This window comes from Stenella coeruleoalba (assembly GCF_951394435.1).
Source record: "Stenella coeruleoalba genome assembly, chromosome: 2".
Classification (NCBI taxonomy): domain Eukaryota; kingdom Metazoa; phylum Chordata; class Mammalia; order Artiodactyla; family Delphinidae; genus Stenella; species Stenella coeruleoalba.
This window is the reverse complement of record NC_137147.1, coordinates 32,119,617-32,145,770: the sequence shown is the minus strand read 5'-3', so window position 1 is coordinate 32,145,770 and position 26,154 is coordinate 32,119,617. Positions and strand designations below refer to the sequence as shown.

At 39.5% G+C, this 26,154-nt stretch overlaps 1 protein-coding gene across 4 annotated transcripts in view; it reads left to right on the top strand.

Annotated features, from left to right (window-relative positions):
- Positions 1-23,876, top strand: part of SLC39A9 (solute carrier family 39 member 9) — a 48,949-nt gene extending 25,073 nt beyond the window's left edge. The window contains exons 3-8 of one of the 4 annotated variants that reach the window (XR_013827353.1): positions 9,892-10,086; positions 16,031-16,099; positions 17,200-17,285; positions 17,795-17,929; positions 19,872-20,813; positions 21,301-23,876. Coding sequence is in view for 3 of the 4 variants with exons in the window: in XM_079915063.1 (XP_079771189.1) it covers positions 9,892-10,086; positions 16,031-16,099; positions 17,200-17,285; positions 17,795-17,929; positions 19,872-20,102 (716 nt within the window). In the remaining variant the exon portion in view is untranslated. Of the gene's footprint in view, positions 1-6,872; positions 7,216-9,891; positions 10,087-16,030; positions 16,100-17,199; positions 17,286-17,794; positions 17,930-19,871 lie in introns of those variants that run through there. The other 3 variants (XM_079915064.1, XM_079915065.1, XM_079915063.1) reach the window with 3 other exon arrangements.
- Positions 23,877-26,154: the final 2,278 nt, after the last annotated feature.

Here is a 26,154-nt window from a genome sequence, read left to right as displayed (position 1 = left end):
CCCTGCATTGGCAGGCAGATTCTTAACTACTGCACCACCAGGGAAGTCCTTCATTTTTTGCATATGGATGGATGTCCAATAGTTCCAACACCGTTTGTTGAAAAGACTATCTCTATTGAATTGTCTTTGCACCTTTGTCAAAAATCAATTGACCATGTTTGTGTTGGTCTATTTCTGGATTCTCTGTTCTGTTCCATTGATCTATTTGTCTATCCTTTGCCAATACTACATTTGTCTTCTTGATGACTATATCTTTATAGCAGATTTTGAAATTAGATTGTGAAGTCCTTCTAACTTTGTTCTTATTTTTCAAAATTGTTTGGTTAAACTAGTTCCTTTGCCTTTCTATAAAAATTTAGAGTCAGCTTGTCAGTATCTACAAAAAAAATCATGCTGGGATCCTGATTGATATCGAATTGAATCTATAGATTAATTTGGGGAGAGTTGACATTTTGAGAATATTGTGCCTTCCAATCCATGAACACAATATATCTCTCCATTTATTTAGGTCTTCTTTGATTTCTTTCATCAGTATTGTAGTTTTTAGCATACAGATCTGCAAATATTTTGTTAGATTTATACCTAAATATTTCATATTGTTGTGCAATTGTAAATGTTACTTTAAAAATGTCAGTTTCCGATATTCTAGTATTTAGAAATTTGATAAGCTCCATGTAGCTTGAGCTGCTGTCAGGGCAAAGTGGCAGGAGAAAAGAGAGAACAGAATAACCTGTTTTCCCCCCATACTCTTCAGACCACTGGGGCCCTTTTCCTAGATACTGTGGCCAGAAAGATGGTGTATTTCTTGGGTTTTTAACTGCTGTTGGTACTGCCATGAAGTTCTGCAGCTGGGGCTGCCTTCAAGGCAGGGCTGGGAAAGAAAAGAGAGGGAGAGTAAAAGGAAAAAAAAGGGGAGGGCTTCCCTCCACACCAACACCTCTCAGCAGTCCCTCTTCCTGGTCCTCTGCTAGAAGGACAGGGTTTCTTTTGAAGTTTTTGCTGCCCTCTCTCCTCTTGCTATTGTTTACTCTTAATAGTCTTCAGGTAGTTGTATTTTGTGTGTTTTGTCCAGAGTTTTTGTCATAATCAATGTGTGATTGAGACTATAGTGGGTTTACTCCACCTTGGCCAGCACCAGAAGTCCCCATCATTCTTTTTATTTTTTTTTTAATTTATTTTATTTATTTATTTTTGTCTGCATTGGGCCTTCTTTGCCGCGTGCGGGCTTTCTCCAGTTGTGGTGAGCGAGGGCTACTCTTGGTTACGGCGCACAGGCCTCCCATTGCGGTGGCCTCTCTCCTTGCGGAGCACGGGCTCTAGGCGTGCGGGCTTCAGTAGTTGTGGCACATGGGCTCAGTCGCTCCACGGCATGTGGGATCTTCCCGCAGCAGGGCTCGAACCCATGTCCCCTGCATTGGCAGGCGGACTCCTAACCACTGCGCCACCAGGGAAGCCCTCCCATCATTCTTTTTAAAAAGTAAAATGTTAATATTCCACTTTATTAAATTTTGAGGTAGCTCGACCATGATGTTAGTTTTAAACTAAGCTATCTCCAAATTTTCCTCATCTCTCTCTATACTGATAAGTCACATCACTTTAGTTTCTGCTACTTTATCTTTTTCTCCCTCCACCCTTTTCCACTCTTTCTTTATTGTACATCAAACCAACTTTTCTCCAAACTTTGAAAAAGGAGTTTATTTACATGTAACTACAGGCTATGGTTTAGTTCTTCTGTGAACCTTATAATTATGATAATTAACGTATTTTTTCAGAGCTCAGTGTACCATGTTAACTAAGTGCTCTGACACTTTAATAAGCATTATTAAATACGAATTAATGTAAAAAGGAACCTCTCACATACTCTTCTGTGTTTATAGCTCTAAACTCACTGGCCTTAGATGATTATTAGCGTTCATGTGAGAAAACCATCTTTCTATAGAAACAGAAGGTTTTTTTTTTTTTTTTGCGGTACGCAGGCCTCTCACTGTTGTGGCCTCCCCCGTTGCGGAGCACAGGCTCAGCGGCCATGGCTCACGGGCCCAAGCCCGTGGGATCTTCCCAGACTGGGGCACGAACCCGTGTCCCCTGCATCGGCAGGCGGACTCTCAACCACTGCACCACCAGGGAAGCCCTAGAAACAGAAGTTTTGAGAACATAGTTTATTGAGTACTGCAGTCCTTGTTTACTGTGGAGCTAATGTTTGAAACCACCATAATTCTTTGGAACATGAGAATTGATATGTTTAGGAAGGCAGACTCTTGGTCAGAGACCTAAATATAAATGTGATGTGCTCATAACTGGATGATCATTGAAACTGTTGTGGTCAGAAATAGTTCAGTATAGATTATCCCACTTATTTCTCCAAGAATGCCGTGTGTCAGGTTCTTTAGAGAGATACAGTTATCATTTTATGGCTTTCTCTGTCATTTTGCTCTGCATTTAAAGTAGAGGGTTAAATCTGCTATTATATTTAATTAACTTTTATCCTATCATTCATTAATAAAAGTGGAGCTCTTTAAGGCTCTTGTTATACTTTACTTTCAGGATTCTGAAACATGGATGATCCTGGACTAATACAACCTATCTCATCTACCTCTTATTCTGTCTGCTAAAATGTCTAGTCTCTGCTTTTTCCCTGCCCCTTCCTCTCCCTTCACCCCCAGCATTGTTTTATTGTTCAGTATTGTATCTGACCAGATAATCAGGCCAACTATTTCATATAAGATGTTTAAAAATAAATCTCCCAAATTAATTCCATCTAATGTGCAACTGTGTTCCTAAACATTCAGTGAGCACTTAACCACATACCAGGTATTGTGTGAATATATTGCCTGATCATCACAGCAACCCTCTGAGGTGGATACTATTTTGTAGATGAGGCTTTTGAGCCACAAAGAGGTTAAATAATTTGCCCAAGGAACTCAGCCAGTAAGCGTCAGGACCAGGATTTGAAACACAGCCTGTCTTACTTGGAAGACTACACTTTTTTTTTTTTCTTAACATCTTTATTGGAGTATAATTGCTTTACAATGATGTGTTAGTTTCTGTGAAGCCTACACTTTTAATGACACTCTGCTACATGGTGGACTTTGTAAGGAATTTCACATTACCAAAACACTATTTATCTGCTAAAGAAATCTGTTTCCTACCTTGTAATGAGACTCTTGTCTTTCAGAAACACGGTAGTATTTTGATAAAAGATTCACTAACATCCCTTTAAAATGTCAGCTTTATACATTTGACTATGGTCAGTTTTCTGTTTTACATCAGAAACAGAATGCATCATTATTAAGAGCTACACCACCCTATTACTGAAAACACGTCAAGTGTAAAGAACTGTCTGTCTTTGCCAGAAAAAGATAAGTATATAGTAAAAATCTGTGAAGGTTATAAGGTGTGAGTAGAAGTTAAGAAATTTAAAACAACCAGTGAAGGCCAAAAATACAAAACTGAAAACTGGGGATCACCTCAAAAAAAACAACAAAAAAAGCAAATTACCTGAAGGTTTGAATCTTAGAATGCTTTGTTCTTTGTACATGTTAATCTGAAGAAGAAGTTCCAACAAATCTGTTCAAAGGGTAAATTGATTCTATTATATTAAATTTAACGTATGTGTCTGTGTCATAGAAAGGCTACATACTATACTGATGGAACTTACTGGAAGGACTCCTATATGAATATCTAGGGAAAGAATTAAGCCCATAATGATTTGCTGAACACTCTGTTAGTGGCACGAGAAATATATGTCTGATGAGCAATATCCAATGATAATACTGGGTTTATATACTCTGCAGTGGGGAATGTGATGTGGAACATGTCTCAGCATGTGAATTACCAACCAGTGCCCTGAGTAAAACAGACACAACGATAACAACCTGAAAGTTCTTTTGAGAATGAGTAACACATGTCCACAACGTAATGTATTTTAATTAAATAGCTTGGTTTTTAAAAAAATTTTATTTTATTGAAGTATAGTTGATTTACAATGTGATGTTAATTTCTGCTGTGCGGCAGAGTGATTCAGTTATACATATATATACATTCTTTTTCATATTCTTTTCCATTATAGTTTATTATAGGATATTGAATATAGTTCCCTGTGCTATACAGGAGGACCTTGTTGTTTATCCATTCTATTTATAGTAGTTTGCATCTGCTAATCCCAAACTCCCAATCCATCCCTTGCCCACCCCCCTCCACCTTGGCAACCACAAATCTGTTCTCTATGTCTGTGAGTCTGTTTCTGTTTCGTAGATAAGTTCATTTGTGTCATATTGTAGATTCCACATGTAAGTGATATCATATGGTATTTGTCTTTCTCTTTCTGACTCACTTCACTTAGTATGATACTCTCTAGGTCATCCATGTTGCTACAAATGGCATTATTTCATTCTTTTTATGGCTGAGTAGTATTCCATTGTATATATACACTACATCTTCTTTATCCATTCATCTGTTGATGGACATGTAGGTTGTTTCCATGTCTTGGCTACTGTAAATAGTAAATAGCTGGGTTTTGAGATCTCAGTTTTTGCTAGGTTGAGTTTCATGTCCTAGAGTAGAAGGAAGGATGGATGTGTTAATACTGAATATCTGGATCCCATTACTAATCTGTTTATGTACTAATAAGATCATGGGATTATCACTCACTTTGAAAAGTTTTTTTTGTTTTGTTTTGGCTAATGCTTGCAAATAAAACCAATAATGCCTACCATTCATTGTATATAATCCAGTAAATATTTCATGTTTTTATATAAAGTTAAATTCCACTTAAGTATAAGTATTCAGGTCTTTTATGGAAAGCTTCAATCAACAGCACACTTATTTCAAGCCATATATATATGTATGTGAACACGTATATATATATATATAAAATAATGTTGCTGACATTTTGCTTATTTGCCACAATTTTACATAAAATTAGGTGTTAACGCCTTCAAAATGGGAACATCAGGAAATTATGTACTTGTATCAGTGAATGCTCAAAAAATGTTGGAACTCTTTCTTTAATTTACCTCCAGAGTATGCAGCACACTTAGATGAGAATCATCAGTGGCAGCAGAATTTTCCTTGAAAGTAGTTTAGGTTTAGAGAAATGTACAACTTATTCAATGCCAATCTGTTTGATAAGATAGGTGACCTGTTCATTCAATATTATTTTAGATCAAAAGCTGGTGATACTAGAAAATATGACAGTTTTATTGTGATTCATAAACGTGACTCTGAATGCTGTACCAAGAGTTCCAAAATTATTTAGATAAAGAAAGCATTGTTAGGATAAGATATAGAAGGATCTTATACTCATTTAAATTTAAAAATTCTGATATAGTTATACCTTATGAAGGGAAATAATTTCGGCCACCCTTTGAAAGTTGTAATTAGGCTTGACATTTAGTTTCAGAACTATGGACACCTGAAAATTAATTATCTTTAAAAATTATTATGCAACTGTTCACAAATAATAGTATGACTAACACCCTTTAATAAGGTGTTAACCCACCTTTGTACCTAAGCTGGCTTTAGCATGACCTTTCACCTAATTTAGCATGTACATCTGTTACCTATTAAGTCTGGATTTATAAAGAAGCATGTGCATAATTACCTTAAAACATACAACTAAAAGATTGTATTTTATTTCCATTTAAAAAAATCTTTTTGCTTAGGAAGTAATTAATTGCATAACTTTTGAGATGAAATGCCACATAAAAAAAATATAGAAGTGAAGGCCATTTTTTTGCCTTCAACATCAATTTGTTGAGTATCTACTCAATTTATGGCCTTATATTGATTGTCATCCGTTCATAGATACACAATATAGCCCTGCCTTCAAGAATTCACAGCTGATGGAAAATGAATAAATTAACAGTCAGTGACAGCAGGGGTTGGCAAACTTTTTCTGTAAAGGGCCAGATAGTAAATATTTTAGGCTTTGTGGGCCATATGGTTTCTGTTGCAGTTACTCAACTCTGCTGTCATAGCATGAAAGCAACCACAGACAGTCCATGAACAAATGAGCATGGCTGTGTTCCAGTGCAAATTTTATTTACAGAGCTAGGCATGAGCCTCTGTCCTGCAGTTTGCTGCTGTCTGAATTATGTTATAGTCATATAAAATCTATGGTAGACACGTACTACTACTCTGTGTGTACATGACTAGAGGAGGACACAGAAAATCTCAAGGAGGAAGGGACTTATGAGCTGAGTTTTGAAAGACAAGGTGTTATCCAGGAGAAGCAGCATGGAAGGCCCATGGATTCATTAACTCCTGCAGAGTCTAAGCAGAGGCAGAGACAGGAGCCCGTTTTGTTAAATATTTAGTGGGTACCTTATGAAAAGATAATCATTCAAATCCTTTCCAATAGCATCTTTCTAAATAGTGTTGAAAATTGTAGTTAGCAAAATTCTATGACTGACTTCACATGTGTAGTTTCTTTACATCTATAACTATGAAGAATTGGTTTTGTATGTTAAAACAGAAGCATACCAAAAATTGCCTTGTCTTTAGAGAAAGTCAATTGTTTTACTTCGTTTATTTATTTTACATTCTTGAGGCCATGCTAAGCTATTCTCCTAGCACACAAAGACCTACTTGAAAAGTAGTGAGTTCTGCCATCTCAGTATTGGTCATCAGGGTACTGCATTTTGAGTTTATTCACTTTTTATTGAAATATTGCATACAAAAAAGTATACGTCATACATACAAGAAAGTACACATATTGGCAGTATATAGCTCAATGATTTTTCACAAACTGAACACCCTCCTTTTACCATGAGGCTACATTTTAATTGTCCAACACTACTGATCAAAATTCTTAGATTGCTTCTCTCATAAACTTAATTATTTTTCATCTCTGAGCTTTCAGTAAGTTCTCTAGCTTAAAATCCTTACTGCTAACAATAATTTTGCTTGCATGAAGGACAGGGTAGGCACATTCTGTCTGCCCACCTTTTCCTCCTAGACCTGTCTAGCGTTCAGTTCTCTTTAATTGATCACTGCAGCGTAGGCTTCTGATTTCCAGGAAATACCTTTTATTCCAAAACCATCCATTTCTTCCTCTGAAAGTCTCTCTTTACCTCCAGCAGTGCTTCCAAACTGAAGGTAGCAACTCTGGATCTTGAAATAAATTTAATAAGTTGGACTTGTGACTGGCATTTAAGAAGAGCACAAAGGAGGGACAAGACAGATGAAGAAATAGAATAGTGCGTTGTAACCATTGTAAGGATAAGTATTATTTTTTGCAAATTTTTATTTAGTTTTTCATCTATGTGTATGTTTACTAGATCATGATGTAAAATTTATTTTTTACTAGGGATCATGTCCTTAAAAGTTTAAAAAACATTGTCATAAGTCTCATGTCAGCAATTTCAAAAACTGCTTAACATTAGCACCATTAACATTAACTGCTGATACTCGTAGAACTTGTTTAAATTAATAAAATGGAAATTGGGGGGCTGGAGGAAGTTTTTTTCTGCCTGTCTCTTGGAGGAGCACTCCGTCTCATTTTAAGATGCCAGTGTAACTCAAACAGAGATGTTACAAGAAAAAATATTGCAGACAGATATCCCTCATGAATGTAGTTGGCACAGTGCTTTACCAAATATTAGCAAATTGAATACAGCAATATATAGACAGGATAATACATTTTGACCAATTGGAGTCTATCCTAGGAATGCAAATCAGGGGTTGGATTAATATCCAAAAACCATTTTAATTTATTATCTTAATCGAATAAAGTAGAAAAACCATTTGATCATCCTTAACAGGTACAGAAAAGCATAAACATTTGACAGAATTAAACTCCTAATTCTCAGCAAACTAGGAAAGAACTTCCTTACTGAGAAAGGGTATATTTGAAAAACCTACAGGTAAGATGCCTAACACTGGGAACAAAACATGGCTGTCTCCTCTCAACCACTTGTACTTAACATTGTACTTGGGGTCTTGGCCAGACGCAAGTCTGAAGTAAGGCCAGAAAAAGAAAGAAAAGGCGTAAAGATTGGCAAGAAGTAAAACTATCTGTTTGCAGATGACATGATCACCTATGTAAAAATGGTTAAAAATTTAAAGCCTCACAATATCAAATGTTGACAATGGAATGGAGCAACTAGTACTCTCAAACATTGCTGTTGGGTTTGTAAAATGGTACAGCCACTTCGGAGAACAGTTTGACAGTTCTTTTTTATAACGTTAAACATACATACACCTGTCAGTTCTGATCCTAGGTATTTACCCAAGGGAAAAGAAAATGTGTATCCACAGAAAGACTTGCACCTGAATGCTCATAGCAGCTTTATTTATAATGGACCAAAATTGGAAATTACCTAAATGTCTGTCAACAGCTGAATGGATAAACAAGTTGTGATATGTCCATACAATGGAACGCTACTCAACAAAAAAGGGGACCAAACTACATGCAAAGCTTAGATAAATCTCAAAATGTTATGCCGAACAAAAGAATCCTTATGCAAAAGAGGATATATTGCATAATTCCATTTATATGAAATCCTAGATCAGGGAAAACTCTGGGGACAGAAAGCTCTTCAGTGCCTGCTTGGGACCAAGAGTGACATATTGACTCCAGGGACGCACAAGACAACTTTTCTGATATTTTAAAGTACTGTTCCATATCTTGACCTTGGTGGTAGTTACTAGAGTTTTTACATTTGTGAGTTATACCTCAATAAAGTTGATTTAAAAAAAAAGAGAGAGATTTAGACATTTTAAAACAAGTAAATGCAATCACTATTAGGGAAAAAAAATCTTAAGATTAAAAAATTACTTTGGGAAGGTGAAAAAGTTTTAGAGATGGATGATGGTTGTAGAATGATGTGAGTGTACTTAAAGCCACAGAATTGTATGCTTAAAAATGGTTAAAATGGTAAGTAAATTTTACGTAATGTGTATTTTACCACATTTTTTAAAAGTTAAAAAAAAGGTGTGTAAATAAACAAAAAATCTTTCAAGAATTAGAAAAATACATGAGTTTTTATTATCTTAAGATGGTATGTGCTTTGTGCTTCTCAAAAATGACTTTTAAAGAATTAAGGCAGGCTCTAAAACATTGAAACAGACTTATGTAATTTCTTTGGTCAAAGATTAAAATGCTTAATCTAATTACAAGCAAGAAATGTGTTTAGTATGTTAGCCTGTATTTATGAAACACAGCAAAGATCAGGATTCTGGCCTTGAAGTGTTTATGTTTTGAGTGTCAAATACGTGAGTATAATAAACTAGCAGTATTACTTAGCCAGGTGTCATTTACTGTAATTCAGAGTATCCTGACAATCATATTTCTAGAACAGTCATCTTTCTAGAACAGTCATCTTTCTAGAAGGAAATGTCTCTTTTAAACTGCTCTGCCCTTTTGGTTTCTAATTAGTGATTGTCCCCTGAGATTTTTAAAGCTATAAGTGTTTATACTCAGTTTGCCCTTTATTTGCAATTTTTATATCAACCTAAGTGTAAAACTAGATAAATTTGATTGTAATTATTTTCACTGTTACTGTTCTTCATTTGCCTATTTTCATCAAAATAAACCTTACTGTAGTTTCTGGTGAGATTGGTGTGAATTTCTCTAGCCCGAAAGGAAGATTTGGGGATGCTATCCCTTGGGAATATGACTGCTTTCTTGGTGATTTGCTTCCACTTCCTAGGTTTTGGGAATAATAGGCAGTTAAAAGCTCTGCATGCCAAAAGCAGAGGACCCTTGGGAATTTTTTCATCATGAACTTTAAGTTAAGGGAGTTTATCATTGGCTAGATTATAACACAGGAAGTGAATGTCTTTGCAGTAAAATCTGTAGAGCTTGAAATACAAAAGAATGGAAGCTTCTACATGAAGATGTTTTGAGGGGGAAAACACATTTTCTCTTTATGGTTCATTCTGCTCTAGGGAAACACCACCAAGCGAGTCAAACACAGAATGTGATTGCGTCAGACAAAGCAGAAATACCGGTTGCCCATGAACATGAGCACAGCCATGACCACACACAGCTCCATGCCTACATCGGTGTTTCCCTCGTACTGGGCTTTGTTTTCATGTTGCTGGTGGACCAGATTGGCAGCTCCCATGTGCATTCTACTGATGGTAAGTAGCTCCAAGGTTTTCTGGGCAGTGCAAAACATTTGCATTTTAGGTGATCACCAATGATTGAATAATTAAGTATGTATCAGTGGCCTTATTTAGTGCTAAAACTTTCTCAGGTTCTGGTGAACACTTCATTCATTTGAGAAAGCTAGTGGGTTGTGACATGTGGCACAAGGGAGTGTTTATTATATTATTACCCTGGTTATTTTAAAGCTCATTTGATGGAGGTCTAGGGCAGAAGTTCTTAACCCTTTTTGTGCCATGGAGCCTTTCAGCAGTCAGCAGTCTAAAGCCTGTGGACTTTAGATCAAATCAAAATTCCACTGAGATGCCATTTCTCACCTGTCAGATAGGCAAAAATTCAAAACCTTGGCAGTATACTCTGTTGGCAAAGCTGTGAAGAAACAGGCACTCTCATCTATTGCTGTGGGTGTGCATAGTGGTACAGCCCCTGTAGTGGAGAATTTACCCTTCAACCCCAAAATCGCACTTCTAGGAATCTGTTCTGATGAATCAGCTCCAATATGAAAATACATATGCACAAGACTAATCAGCGCAGCATTGTTTATCATTGTAAAAACCCTTCAATGTCCAGTCATGCAGATTGGTTGAGTGTAGTGTGGTGTGTCCATGTAATGGAGTTCTATGTAGCTGTGAAATAGAATAAGGAATCAGATCTCTGTGAACCAATATGGAGAGATTTCCAGGAAATACTGTTAAGCGGGAAAAAAAAAAGCAAAAATAAGTTATTATACATCATATATTATGTTTTGTGTAAAAAAGAAGGGGAAACAAGTATACGTGTATATATTTGCCTATCTTTACAAAAAGGAAACATATGAAGGATCAGCTAGAAAACAAAGTTGATTACTTGTAGGAGTGAGGGCATGGGTGGGATAAAGTAGAAGGGTTTTGGGAGGGCATGACACTTCCCTGGGCATGCCTTTTTGATATAGTTTTAACTTTGGGAAATATGTTAATATTTTCCATATTCAAAATATAAAATGAAATCAGCAAAGGATGGGGGAGCTAACTGAAACAGATGAACTATACTTCAAATGAATAACACAGTTACACTGAAGGGGATGCAGAAAAAACTAATTCAAGTAACTTATGAATGTAGTATTTGACTATATACCTTTAGTGGTGAGTAGAGTTGGGGAAGAAGCATAAACAGTACTGAACTCTTTTTAATAGGCTTTGCTTTTTGTAATGGTGTGGGCAAAACAGTTCTGAAACTAGTTTAGATACGTTACAAGATTGAGCAAATGAGTAAATGTGTCGCTGTTGGTGGAACCAGAGCCCTCACTGAGGAAGAAGGGACATGCAAATAGGGAATGAGGGAAAGCAAGAAAGAACCCCTACAGGGATGAGTTGGAATCGGAGCTCTTGGAATCATGATTTCTAAAACGTATATGTGTATGTGTGCATATACATGTGTGTCTATGTATACATGTATGTATATCTTAGTTCTGTGTGCAGAGAGGGCCAAGAAGTAAAGACACCCCACTAGCAATGAGCATATCAGGGCTCTTCAGAGAAATGGCTGATTCTAGGACAGGACAGGGTAAGGATAAAATGAGCTTGGAACATCTAGTGCTCAAAGAAGATGGAAACATGTCACAGGATATAGGAACCAGCTTGAAGGGGCTTCTCATGGCCAGATCTCAGACAGTTTGTGCACCATGATAATTAAGAACAGCAATAAAGCGTAAATCATTGAAAAAATGGGAATCAATGGGCACATCCACATGGGAGAAAGATAAAAGGAGAAGGGAGGGCATTTGGTTCCAGCAGAAGCTAAATGCCAGTTGGTAAATGTGCAAGCAGTTGGAGTTGGACAATCATCTTTGCAACCTTCATAGTAAAAATTGGCTCAGGCCAGAATCATCAATGAATGTTAAATCTAGGGGGTATATTTTGATTTGCTTATTAGTTACAAGGGAAAAAAAAGTAACTAAATGAAGAAATCGGACAATACCTTGATCAGATGATCAAAATTAATGTCACTGGTATTCTGCTTTCAGTGTGGGCAGAATGTTCCTACCAGACCAGCCTCTGTACAGATAACTGTAAACTTTGGACAGAATTTTGGAAACCACTATCTGAAGACATTGGAGAGTGAGTGACCTAAAGGAGGCAAATTCTGGAAGGGAGTCTACACTTGGAACCTATTTTTACTACTTTTAGTTCCTATTTTTACTGCTTTTAGCAGTCAGTGCCTATGGGGTAACTAACTGATAGAAGACAGTCTTTCTGGCCTAAGGAACTGGAGGACAGAGTTCAAGCTACCCAGCCCCTGGAAAGTGAGGGGAGAATCTTAGAAAGGAGAGAGACAGAGAAACTCAGCCCCAAATTCTATGTATAAACTGCCCAAGTCTCTGGCTAAGCCCTGAACCATGCTTTCTTGGGCAGACTCTAGACAGCTCAGCTAAATGTAAAAGAACTAAACTGAGATTTAGGCAGCTGCCCAGAAGACAGAGTTTGCAGTTTGAGCCAAATCCAGTTATGTAAAGCAAAGCAAAAAATCAACACTCTTTGGAGGAATATAATAGAATCCATAGTATCCACAAGATAACATTTACAATATCCAATATATAATCCAGAATTCACACCACCAGTGAGCAGCAGATGTTCATCCTGTGCCTCTAGATGTGATAGCCTGAGGACATCACCTATGTAGTATTCCATCCAAGAATGCATCATCTAAGAACACATCAGACAAATCCAAAAGGAAGGACCACTCTGTTATAAAACAAGAAAGGCGCAGGGAAGGAAATGTATTCTTCAGAGATATCAATGTCACAAAGTCAAAGGCAGAGAAAATGTCTCAGATTAAAGGAGACTAAAGAGATAAAACTAGGTGCAACATATGATCTTAGGCTGGATCCTTCCTGGAAAAGGAAAAATGCCCTGAAAGACATTCTTGGGCAATTGACAAATTAGAATATGCAAGAGAGAGTAGAAAAAAATATCAATGTTAAATTTACTGAAGTTGATAACTTTACTGTGATTATATAAGAAAATATCCTTTATCATCAGAAATACACACGGAAGTATCTAAGTATAAAGAGTTACAATGTATGCAATTTACTCTTAAATGGTACAGAAAAAAAGATATACACAAATATGTGTATTTGTGTAGTGTAGATAGAAAACAAGAGAGCATAAGCCCAAATGATAAAGCAAATGGGGCAAAATGTTGGACAATTAGTCATTCTGAGAAAAGGGTATATGATTGCTTTTTGAACTATTCTTGCAACTTTTTTTTTTTTAACTAACCAAGTCTTATTTTAGGAAATTGATTTTGGAGTAAAAGGTTTTACTTATGTGCTTTATTCCAAATAGCAAATGAGAAGCACCCTCTGTTGGATGGACTCTGACTCCAGCTACATTACATAGTTGTCCATAGTGGCCTTTATGACATTTTTCTTGCAATTCTTGTCAGTTTAAATTTAAAATGCATTTATAGGTGCATTAGTGTCCTGTAGCCCCATACAAAGAATTAAATGTAGTATGTGTTTATTTTTCCTCCTGCTTTGTCTCAGAGGTCACTGTTTTTGCTGGTTTTCATGTATCTGGTGACCTCACTTTACCTATTACCTGCAGGATTTTATGTATTATTATCAGTAAAAGTTAATTCGTTTATTAAATTTATTCTGAATCAGAGTCTTTTCCTATAGATTTATAGAAATTGTGTTTTAATTTTAAACCTAATTTTTTTTAAATTAATTAATTAATTTATTTTTGGGTGTGTTGGGTCTTCGTTTCTGTGCGAGGGCTTTCTCTAGCTGTGGCGAGCGGGGGCCACTCTTCATCGCGGTGCGCGGGCCTCTCACTGTCGCGGCCTCTCTTGTTGCGGAGCACAGGCTCCAGACGCGCAGGCTCCGTAGTTGTGGCTCACGGGCCCAGTTGCTCCGCAGCATGTAAGATCTTCCCAGACCAGGGCTCGAACCCGTGTCCCCTGCATTGGCAGGCAAATTCTCAACCACTGCGCCACCAGGGAAGCCCCCCTCTAATTTTTTTTAAGATGCTACTTATAATTAGACCACAAGACTGTGTAAAGAAAAGCCAAAACAAGCTTGTCATACAGTGTAATATGATCGTTCTTTCCAGTTTGGGGTGATATTGAAATATCTGTTGTCTCAGAGTGATTAGGGGCTTTAGCTTCCCTTCTTGCAGTGTTTTAATTAGAAGATAATTTTTTTTTTTTTTTTTTTTTTGCGGTACGCGGGCCTCTCACTGTTGTGGCCTCTCCCGTTGCGGAGCACAGGCTCCAGACGCGCAGGCCCAGCGGCCATGGCTCATGGGCCCAGCCGCTCCGCGGCATGTGGGATCTTCCCGGACCGGGGCACGAACCCGCATCTCCTGCATCGGCAGGCAGACTCTCAACCACTGCGCCACCAGGGATGCCCTGTATATTTCTTATAATACCTGTAATACAGATAAATACTTTTTTAAATCTCCAACAAGGATTTATTAAGCAACTGTTCGGTGACCAGTGCTATGATACATTCTATAATACAAATAAAAAAATGGAAAGAAGTATAAAATTTAATTCTGTATAGTTCACAGTCAATTGGGAGGGACATATTTAAGTGAAAACAGTTTTGTATATCTAAGGTGGAATACAGAAGAAACCTTGAAGTAGCATGTAGAGACTGTGCATAGAGCTGTACATTTCTAGGCAAGGGGAGAGTTGTTCTAAGGTGGAATTAATCTTTGATTCTTTTGCAGAGTAAGCGGTCCTAGAATTAAGACTTTGAACAATGTCTTGGTTTTGGATTGATGAGCTGGGCAGTGTAGTACATGCCAAGAATTAGGGGTGAGGAGATTTGGGGAAAGGAGAATGAGACAGTTTTTGTTAGAGGGTGTTACAGAAACTGGTTTAACTGGACTGGACAGTAAGAAATAAGATGATACCAGTTGAGGACTTCCCTGGTGGCACGGTGGTTAAGAATCTGCCTGCCAATGCAGGAGACACGGGTTCGAGCCCTGGTCTGGGAAGATCCCACATGCCACGGAGCAACGAAGCCCGTGTGCCACAGCTACTGAGCCTGTGCTCTAGAGACTGTGAGCCACAACTACTGAGCCTGCGAGCCACAACTACTGAAACCCACGTGCCTAGAGCCTGTGCTCTGCAACAAAGAAAAGCCACCACAGTGAGAAGCCTGCGCACTGCAATGAAGAGTAGTCCCTGCTCTCGCAACTAGAGAAAGCCCGTGAGCAGCAACAAAGACCCAATGCAGCCAAAAATAAATAAATTTATTAAAAAAAAAAGAGATGATACCAGTTGATAGAGGGCTCAAGACCTACTTAATAGAGCAGTTTGGACTGAATTTGAAAAGCAGCAGATTCTTAACTGACCCATCACAAGGGTGGTGATTCAGAAAGATGAATCCGACAAGGATGTGTAAGATGAATTAGGTTAGGGAGAAATGAGAGTAAGGGGAGACAACCAGATGGGAGCCTACTGCTAATTTAGGTTTGAGGTGATGAAAATTTAGGTTAGGATGGTGGCAACAAAATGGAGAAAGGCAAATGTGAACGACATTTTGATGTTAGAATACAGATAAAGTTGCAGGAGGCTGGGGAGGGGGAGGGGGAGGGGTAGGCAATGACAATGAGATTGGTCTAGAGAGGTGGTCAGACGCCACAGAGCACTTTCCTTGGAGAGGTGAAGCGTTAAGAGGTGTGAGGCTGTTTGGGGTGACATCTTGTCTGTTCAGGGAAGCCTGGGTCAAATGAAGAGTTTCCACCTGCCCACCTCTTCAGGACAGGGGAAACTTCCAAGTGTTTGAAGCAGAAGAAAAAAGACAATAGTGAGGAAAATAATAATGTTCTACTTTAAGAGCTTTCAAAGACTTCTTCCACCCGCAGGTGAATGTTCTAATAGTTTCTGTTTCACGTTGCTTCGTGGCTGACTTGCGTATTTTTACTTCAGATCCAGAAACAGCAAGGCCTAGCAATTCCAAAATCACCACCACGCTGGGTCTGGTCGTCCATGCTGCAGGTAGGGTCACATTGCAGTGGAACCCCTTTCTTTTCTGTCACACAGGGACCATCCACATGAAATACTCTAGGGCTGGCCTTTTGGGGAAAGGGTTGCTTAATGAAGGCCTCCAACAGAAGCATGAGCCCTGGAGTACTCAGTGTTGGGGTTGCAATAAGAATGGTTCTGTATTTCTTAATGGATGAAAATAATTTGTGGTACATGAAAAATACATGAAATTCAAATTTCAGTGTCCATAGTAAAGTTGTATTGGAACACAGCCATGGCCACTTGTTTACGTACTATCTGTGGCTGCTTTCACACAATGGTAGAGTTGAGTAGTTGCAAGAGACCAAATGACTCACGAAGGCTAAAATTCTTCCTATCTATCCCTTTGACAAAAAGTTTGCTGACCTCTACTGTAGGATCTCATCTGCATAAGAGCCTGCTCACTTTTGTACTCAGTAGCCCTGGTGCTGGGTATCTGCCCAAGTGCCAGGTGAGGCAGAGGTAGGCTGTAGAGTGTCGAAGTCTCAGCATTGCTGACAGGGCATGCCTTAGAATCATAACCAAAACTAGTCCGAGTAGTAGGGCTCTGTAAATGACAAAAGCATGTGAAAGGTGACACACTGTTATCTGGACTTTCTAGTAAAACATGCTTTTCTAACAAAAAAATTCATCCATTTCAACCACTGTTTACTCATTACGTGTAAATCATCTATGCCAAGTCGCGGTGTCTTTATTTTGGTTTTTCATCTGCAAGATGCAGAGATGCTTCCTTTGGAATTCTTTGATATTTCTGTTATTACAGTTTGATTGATTAATCAGTAGATTTTTGAGCATCATACTTTTCCAACAACAGCAACAATAACTGACAAATTGAATATTGAATAGCACCTATGCTAAGCTCTTCACCTATGTTACCTCATGAAAACCCTAGGAATACATACTTTATTGAACCCATTGTAGAAATAAGAAGGCTAAGGTTCAGAAAGGTTAAGTAACCGTCCCAGAGTCCAGTCCAGCTGTATCTGACTCTAAAGCCCACCCAGTCACTCACCAACTATTATAGTTGTTATTTATAGTTATAGTGTTTTATGTTTCACTTTTTCCAAATTCAGCTGACGGTGTTGCTTTGGGAGCAGCAGCTTCTACTTCACAAACTAGTGTCCAGTTAATTGTGTTTGTGGCAATAATGCTACATAAGGTAAGCAGAATTTTGGTGTAAGATTTGGTATTGACTACATTTATAATTAAAAATTCTCTTTGGTCATTATGTTTTTCTGGAATGGAAAGTTTTTTTAGTTATTTTCGTAATTGCGGTTCATTTTAGAGAATTGAATAAATCTGTTCATAGCTGGGTCTTCTGCTACCATTTTCTTAACCTTATACTTGAAGGGGTTTTATTTTTTTATGGTCATATACACAAACTGTTAAGTCCTCTACAGATTTCTACATTTCATAGTAATTTTTGTTCATAAATATTCTTCCTTTCTTTTTACTCTTTTCTTAACTACTACACAGACACACATACATGCACACACACACACAAATGGGATATTTTCTAGCTTAGAACATTAATTCATGAAAGTCAAAGCCCAGACTTACTAGTATGCCTGGTTTTCTTGTATGAGAATTCAGTCAAATGATAGGTACTTCATAATGTAGAAGCAATCCAAACTTCCAGAGTAACAAGGGATAGTTTTTCTTTTCCAGGCACCAGCTGCGTTTGGGCTGGTTTCCTTCTTAATGCATGCAGGCCTCGAGCGGAATCGAATCAGAAAGCACTTACTGGTCTTTGCACTGGCAGCACCAGTTATGTCCATGGTGACATACTTAGGACTAAGTAAGGTAAGTCTGACTCATTCCTAGCTTATCTAGACAAGTATCTAATTCTTTGTGATCTACTAGAAGGTGTAGTCTCTTATATTGAATTTTTCAGTTAAATTACCCCCCAAACTAAAGATAAAATTCGAATTAAAAACCTGTACAAAGTGTACATCTTAATTCCAAGTCAATCCTCTTCATAAATTTGGAGCATTTTCTTATTCATTTAATTTGAAAACTTCTTCCCCATCAGTTCCAAAAATACTTGCACAAATATATGATCTTTAAAATAATACAACTTAAACCTTACCAGACATGCTAATTTTATTTGACAGATACATAATAAGTCACAACAGAATGTATTTAATGTTTCAGTAGGCACAGGAAGAGTGAGGGAGGGACAAGGTTGCAGCAGCTTTGAGAGCAGTAAGCGATGAGCAGAGATCTCTGTATTCAGCTGAGACTCAGATTCTTCTACTCCCAGCTCCCATATCACTGCATGTTAAGTACCCAGGGCTTCGTCATTGCACTCAGTGTAGCTCCAGACCTGAAGTGGCATGTGTCGCTTGTCACCTCAGAGCCCGGGCATTCTGCTCTGTTGCTCCAGTTGGACCTTTCCACGCTTTATAATTTTGTCCACTAGGGCCGCAGTTCTTAGCAGCAGCCTTACCCATTTTACTTAAATATCAATTGGCAGGCAACAGGAGGAAAATCTTAGAACCAAACCAACTCAGGGCTAGTTCCTGGAAACCACTTTCCCCCACTGTCTCTGAAGGTCACTGATTCTTCTGAGCGTCATTCAATTCGTATTTGATATAGTAAAATTGGTGTTGAAAGGAACATATGAGCAATGAGATGGTTAAAGAATGGTTAAGTTCCTGTTAATCAAGGGTTAGTTGATCTGGACTGCTAACACCTGATTGTGAGCTTTATCGTCTTTTAGTCACTGAGCAATACATAGTTCCCTTTTAAATATTACCCTATTGGGACTTCCCTGGTGGTCCAGTGAGTAAGACTCCACGTTGGCAAGGCAGGGGGTCTGGGGTCGATCCCTGGTCGGGGGACTAGATCCTGCATGCATGCCGTGACTAAAAGATCTCACATGCTGCAACTAAGACCCAGTGCAGCCTAAATAAATAAATATTACCCTATTTATTACTGCATTGATCAATATAAGTTTTTAGAACTTTTGAGAGGAAGGTATGATAATTTTGGAGGCATGGAGTTACATATTACATTTATGGCATGTTCTTAAATTTTCAATTAATTGTCTTAGTAGGTCCACTTTTTTCATTTAAAAAATTGAAATGAGGGCTTCCCTGGTGGCGCAGTGGTTGAGAGTCCGCCTGCCGATGCAGGGGACGCGGTTTCGTGCCCCGGTCCGGGAAGATCCCACATGCTGTGGAGCGGCTGGGCCCGTGAGCCATGGCCGCTGAGCCTGCGCGTCCGGAGCCTGTGCTCCGCAACGGGAGAGGCCACAACAGTGAGAGGCCTGCGTACAGCAAAAAAAAAAAAAAAAAAAAATTGAAATGAATTGTATAAAGATTAGCTTACAAGATATTTCTAGGCTCTGTGAGGGCAAGTACTGTGTCTCGATTCCCACTGTATCTCAGGCACTGGCCTAGAGCCTGGTGCATATGGCATATTTGTTAATATTAGTAGAATAAATGAATGAATGTATGAACTTTGATATCTGCATTAATGCTGTTGATTCCATCTTAATAATGTAGGCCAAACCTGTTCAACCAGACTTGAAGTTTGTTTGAAAAAGTAATTGTGTACATCACCAATAGTCTTAAACCCTTGTTTGGAAGCTTCCCATAAATAACAAGATCGTTCTGATCTCAGGATGTCCCCGGTGCCCCAGATAACACGAGTTATGAATATTGGGTATTTTTTTATTGGGACTTCTTCCTGCCTCTGGATTTTACTTGACTTAATTTTTCTTCTCTATCTTACTTCACAGAGCAGTAAAGAAGCCCTTTCAGAGGTCAATGCCACTGGAGTGGCCATGCTTTTCTCTGCTGGGACATTTCTTTATGTTGCCACGGTGCATGTCCTCCCTGAGGTAGGCGGAATGGGGCACAGCCACAAACCCGACCCCGCTGGAGGGAGAGGCCTCAGCCGCCTGGAGGTAGCAGCCCTGGTTCTGGGCTGCCTCATCCCGCTCGCTCTGTCAGTAGGACACCAGCACTGACTGTTGAGGGTCCAGCCTCAGGCCATGGCCGTTTTCCATCCAGTGAGAACAGCCAGCACGTGACAGCTGCTCACTTCCTCAGTCTCTTGTCTCGCCTTGCCCATCTCCACCCCTAACCCTAAAGATTCTGGAGGGAGGTGAGATGAAAACCTGGAGTAATGGAAAGCTTTTCGAGTAGAAACAACACACTGCGAAGGATACAGACATTCCATGTGTTGTCTTTTCAAGGGCCCTTGGCATTTTGAGTTTTGTTGTTTCCCTTAACCCTATTCTCAGGGAAGATGGAATTTAGTTTTAAGGAAAAGTGGAGACCTTCATACTCATAATGAAATAATTATGAAAGTACAGTGTTCTGTAATTAAGCTAAATCTCTTTCTTAGTTTCGAGGCTCTGCCACTTTAATCCATTGATTTTTAACATGGTTCTCGCCGTGTAAGTCTGGTGCTTTAGCATCTATGCCACATCTATGCCTTGAATGAAGGTCATAATGCCCACTGTCTTAGATGCTAAAGATAAGTAGTTCATTTGGGGCTAGAGTCAGGAAAAGGACGGCAAGACACATTGAAAGCTGACTTTTTACTTGAGAGAGAGATCCACTGAAGAGGGTATGTCTGGAGAGTCTTTTAAACACCTCCTTCTGCACTTGTCTCTTTAAAGAGAGCCTGCCATTCCATCAAATGGAGCAACAGAGGTGGACTAGCTTTTAAAGAGGTAACCAGTGTTTTATAAAGCATTTCTTTTCAAGTTCTCCTTTGTGTAGAGTAGCTGCCTGTACAGCACATTCTTTATAGAGGAGCCAGGTTCTAGTAGGTGGGCTTTCCTTAGGCATAGGCTTTCCTTCAGGAACAGTCAGGTCCCAAAGTATCTTTGGAAATTAAAGGGGATTCAATTATAAGTGAATTCGGATAGTTACTGACATCTTTGTAATAACCTTTTTAAAAGTAAGATTACCAAAACCTATGTTGTCCTTTTTTTGTCTCTTTAAGTATTTATCTTAGCAGACCAGCAGTCCCTCTGGCAAAATACTTGGTGCCCCTTGGGGACTGCTAGGTCAGTGTCACATAAGCACGTGTAGCAGTGAAGAAAGTCAAGATGTATCATAAATGGGAAGTGTTTGCCTGTTGATTTAAAGCTTATTAAAATCATGTCTTTTGTCTCTTCATCTTTTCCATGCTTTTCTCCTAACTTTTCCCTCCAGCCCTTCCTCGCTACAATTTGCTGCTTACTGCTGGTGGTGATGTTAATATTTGTGAGTTGAGTTCTCTCATCAGGACAACCACTTCTTGAACTGTGATGATGAAGATAGTCTCGTGTCTGTTCTTTATTCCTTTCAGTGAAGTTACCTTTGTGTCAAATGCAGCTTTATTAAGCCCTTAAAATATCACTTCCTCATATGTGAGATGACACAATCACTAATATTCTGGTAATTTAAACAATTGAGATAGTAAAAGTGTTAAGCAAACTGGGATAATTTTTCCATATTTGCCAAAATCCCTGTAAACCTTGTGTTATCAAATAAGTATATGATATATTGTTAATTTATTTTGACTTTCTGTACCATTTCACACCACATTACAGAAAGGGGGAACCAAGACTGTTTTCGTCAGGGCATTGGATTTAGGAGTTTGTAAAACATCTTATAGGACACATAAGCCAGCATGCCCAGGATATCTTTATTTCCTTCCTAGATTTGTTACTGGGTCAGCAGCTGGGGAAAAAGAGCTTGAGAGCCCTCTGCTGGCTGTAGACCAAAGTAGCATAAACAGGGTCTGGTTCTGGATGGTGGCTGGCAGCCATTGTGTACGACATTAAAACCAACAGAAGGTACAGTATGAAAGTCTGCGTGACTTTCCTGATAACAACTCTGACTTAGGAGAGTCCTAGGGTTTCATCTGGTCCTTCAAAATAACACGGTTGCCTTGACTCTACCCGGAAATTTACTTAGTTAAGTAAATAGCTCATTTTAGTGTCCGGTTCGGTTTGGATAGCGGTACTTTCTATCATATTGTTGTGTGCAATGATCAGAAATTTGTTCTGCTGGCCAAAGCCTCTTTCAGCAGTGCCTTGCCATCACACTTAAAAGTTTGGCTGCAATATCTTGCTGGGTAGGGCCTTGAACTCTGGCAAGGATCAGACCATCTAACTTCCAAATTTGCCTTCCCCTCTGGACCTCACATTAACAAGCAAACCTTTCACGGCCTATCAGCTCTCAAGGGCTATGGGCTTTCCCAGATTTTAAAGCTGCTGCCTCAGAACCACTTACTTCCGTCCTGGTCAGCAGGCAGAAATAGCCATACTAATCTTACAGGGCTCAATGCATCTCAAGGCAGCAAGGAACCGAGCAGCGTGGCAGAGGCCTCCTTCACGGGGGGAAGAACTTGCTCATGGTGGGCAGTGTCCCAGGAGAGGTCACACTGATGGTCACTTATTGGCACATTTCAGTTCCATTTTCCTCTTGTTTAAAACTGCCTCCTTCGATGTGGATGCCTTAATGCTCTCACACATTTGAAAACCTTGGCAATACTTAAGTTGCTGCCGTGATTACAGATGGAATTATTGGCTACCAGAGAGATGCAATTGATGATGAAAAGCATGGCCCTTACTTCCTCATAACCAAAGTTAATCTGAATTGCAATTTGACTCCCTTTCCTCGGTAGGGATAGACTTTCTTCAGATCTCAAGTGCTCTCTTAAATGGCAGATTAAGTTGAAAAACACTACTGATGCATTCCCATCACTTGTTCGCCAGTGAATTGCTTGTCAGTTCCCATATCCCCAGAGTAGCGATGTTCCAGGTCTGATGGCTTTCCTGTGCATGCTATTGCCAGATTTCATTTTTTAGGCAAAGGTTCTGCACTGGAGTGTAGAGAGTTGGAAACAGTACCACCTACAGAGGCTATGTTGTTCTCTTTTCCCCTCATCACCTTTTTATTTCCCTATTCAAGACAGCCAAGTCTGTTCCTGTATTTTGAATCATTAGAAAAATGAGAGAGATGGCTGTTTTGAGTGGTCAGTTCTTTGTAGAAAGGAGAAAATGTAATTGTGTTTTTTACCGGCCTATTTCTAAGTGTCATTGCCTGGTTTTTCTCTTTTTCAAGGATTAGAACTCGGAGGACATGCCAGCCTCTCAGACACATGGTAGCTAGGTACTGAACGTGGGAACTGTATGTATGTCAACAGCACAAGCCCCCAAAGAACTTTCCTGTCTATGGGGCCCCCTTGGGAGACTGAGAATAATGACCGGCTTCATCCAAAACTGCTGTAGGGCAAGGCAAGAACTCTCTATAGGCGTTCCACAGGGGTACCTTCCTTACATTACAAAACTTCTGCTCAATACACAATGGTCCACATAACCCCAAGAGCACTGTTGGAGATGCTATGAAATTAAAACCAGTGATGTAGCCCCTTTGTACCTGAGACATCTAGATTCACCTGAGGAGACCTGAGGGAAATGTATGACTTGCATAAAAGGGCTAGACAACCATTAGGAATTTTCTAGATATGCCCAGCCTAACACACGGAGGTTGGCTTTGATCTGTTTTCTCATAGCATCTTCTACCAAGTTGGAAGTCTCGTGGGACAACACTGCAGTTCCCCTGGTTCAGTAGCCTGAACAGTGATTTTAAATGTCCCCTTTTCTGGATCCTTTGTAAACATGAAATCATTCCATGGATGGCTGCCTTATAATTTTGTCTCTTTCCACTTTAATTGTGAATGGTTTAAAAAAATGTTTTTGCTGTTTTCTGGTTTATTTTATGATATTAAATTTTTATTAGTGCATACCTTATGTGAGTGGTTCATTACTTATCCTCTCGGCAGTTTTCTTTTTCTGTTTGATGACCAGACTGGACCCACATTCGAACATCAGAAAAGGTAATGAAAAGTTCTGAGGGACAGTGGAAAGATGTGTCTATATGTACATCCTTTAGGGAAGGAGGGAAGGAAAGGAGGAGGGGAGATTAAGCACTCAATACACCATCTGCCCCAAAAGATGGCAATTTATTGACAGTTTTTTTCCATGGCCATTGTTGTTAGCAAATATTATTTACAAAGGTAGCCATTTAATCCCAGAAAAGAGAAGCAGGCCAATAGATCCCAGTCACAGTGGGTGCATTTCAAAGGGCACAGTTACTAATATGAGTGTGTAGACGCTATGAACAACTGACTCTGGAAATAGAGATTTCAATAGAAGTGCAATTTGTGAATTTTATAAGTGTTTTCTCCCTCTGTAGACTTTAGTACTAGATCTCATTTTTTAACTGATATACCGATAAACGCTCTGTATAGCAATGTATCATTTAAATGTATAGCTTATGTTTATTCATTAGATTTCATTATCACTGGTCTACTTTGTGCTGACTTTCTATATGTATCACGTGTGCTACAGCTGGTTACAAAGATTGTGCCCAGAGTGTTACATGTTGCCTGAAAACCTTTCCTCATAAATAAGAAAATAGGCCAAAAGGACATGGTATTTATGATTCCTGCCATCTCTGATGGAAGCTTTCAGCTGAAGTGCCTCATCCCTCTTTTGCCTTAAGCGGTGGTTGTGAACTCTTCAGAAGCCAGCATTACTAAGTAACAGCCCTTTCATCCTGCTGCCCTGAGATCAAAATGTATATAGATGTATGTGTATACATATACATATTTACACATGTGTCTATATACAGTTTTAGCCAAAATAGCCAGCAATCCTTATTCTGTTTAATTTCTAATTCTTACAAGCTAGAGCTGCATCCTGCAGTGTAGTTTTTAGGAAATGAGCCTGCTTTGTGTCCCACTCTGGTTGCCCCGTGTCGAGAACACCCCTCCTCCAGCTCCCTCACCTCCTCCAGGTCTTGGTCCAGAGTCTCCTTCAATTAGGCCTCCTGTGACCACTGTATTTAAAACTGTAATCTGCTCACCCCCGCCCCAGTGTTCTTTACCCTGCTATTTCTTTCTTTTTTTTTTTTTTTTTTTTGCGCTACGCAGGCCTCTCACTGTTGCAGCCTCTCCCGCAGGCTCCGGACGCGCAGGCTCAGCGGCCACGGCTTATGGGCCCAGCCGCCGGGGCATGAACCCGCTTCCCCTGCATCGGCAGGCGGACTCTCAACCACTGCACCACCAGGAAAGCCCATACCCTATTTCTTTTTCTGTAGCACTGATCACCTTTTAATCTGCTTTATAATATATGTCTTTGTTTTGTCCCTCTTCCCTGCTGAAATATAAGCTCCAGGGAGCTAGGTTCTCAAAAAATGTGTTGTTAAATGAATTGGTCTGCCCTGAGGGGGCACTTTTTTCGTGATCTGTGCTCTCCCCTCCTTTTCCCCCACCAGCTTCTGCCCTGATTCATGGCAGAATCAGCTGCTGGCCTTATGTGTAGCTCCGCCTTTGTCTCACACTGAAGCCAGGGCTGCTTGGGAGTTAGCAAAGGGGCGGGGAGTCAGGGCAGGAGACTGAGCATATAGGTGGGCAATTAACTGGGTTCAGGTTACTAATCCAGTACTAACTAATGTTAGTAAGGTACTATGTGACTGATTTAGGGATCAGAAAACCTGGTTCTCCTTTCTGGCTTAGCTACTGATTTCTGTTGCAATGATAGCCATTGCCCATTTCTGTAAATTTTGGATAAGGACGTGAGTGAAAGCATGTGTCGCAATCTGGTTGCCTCATTCATAAAGGGATCCTGACAAATTCTAGAGCCGTCAGAGGAGGGAGCCCAGTGGAGAGGGGATGGGAAGCCAGGGCCTTGGAGGCGGTGTAGAAGGGACTGGATTGTTTACTTATGTCTGGAATGCTCTTGGGGACAGAATTTGATAACCATCACCAGATACTTCAAGGGCTGTCAGGTGCAGGAGGGTATAGATACCATATTCTCCAGTGGGTGGAACAGGAAGTAGACTGAGCCCCCCACCTCTCCTCCACTAACCCACCTCTTCATTCAGCAGGGTTAACAGCCCTTCCTATGGACCAGGCACTCCTCAGAGCTGAGTGTACAGAAGGCAATAAGGGTCAGTTCCAGTCCTTAAAGAGCTCATGCTTCAGTGAGGCATTCGAACAAGGAAACAGTTGGC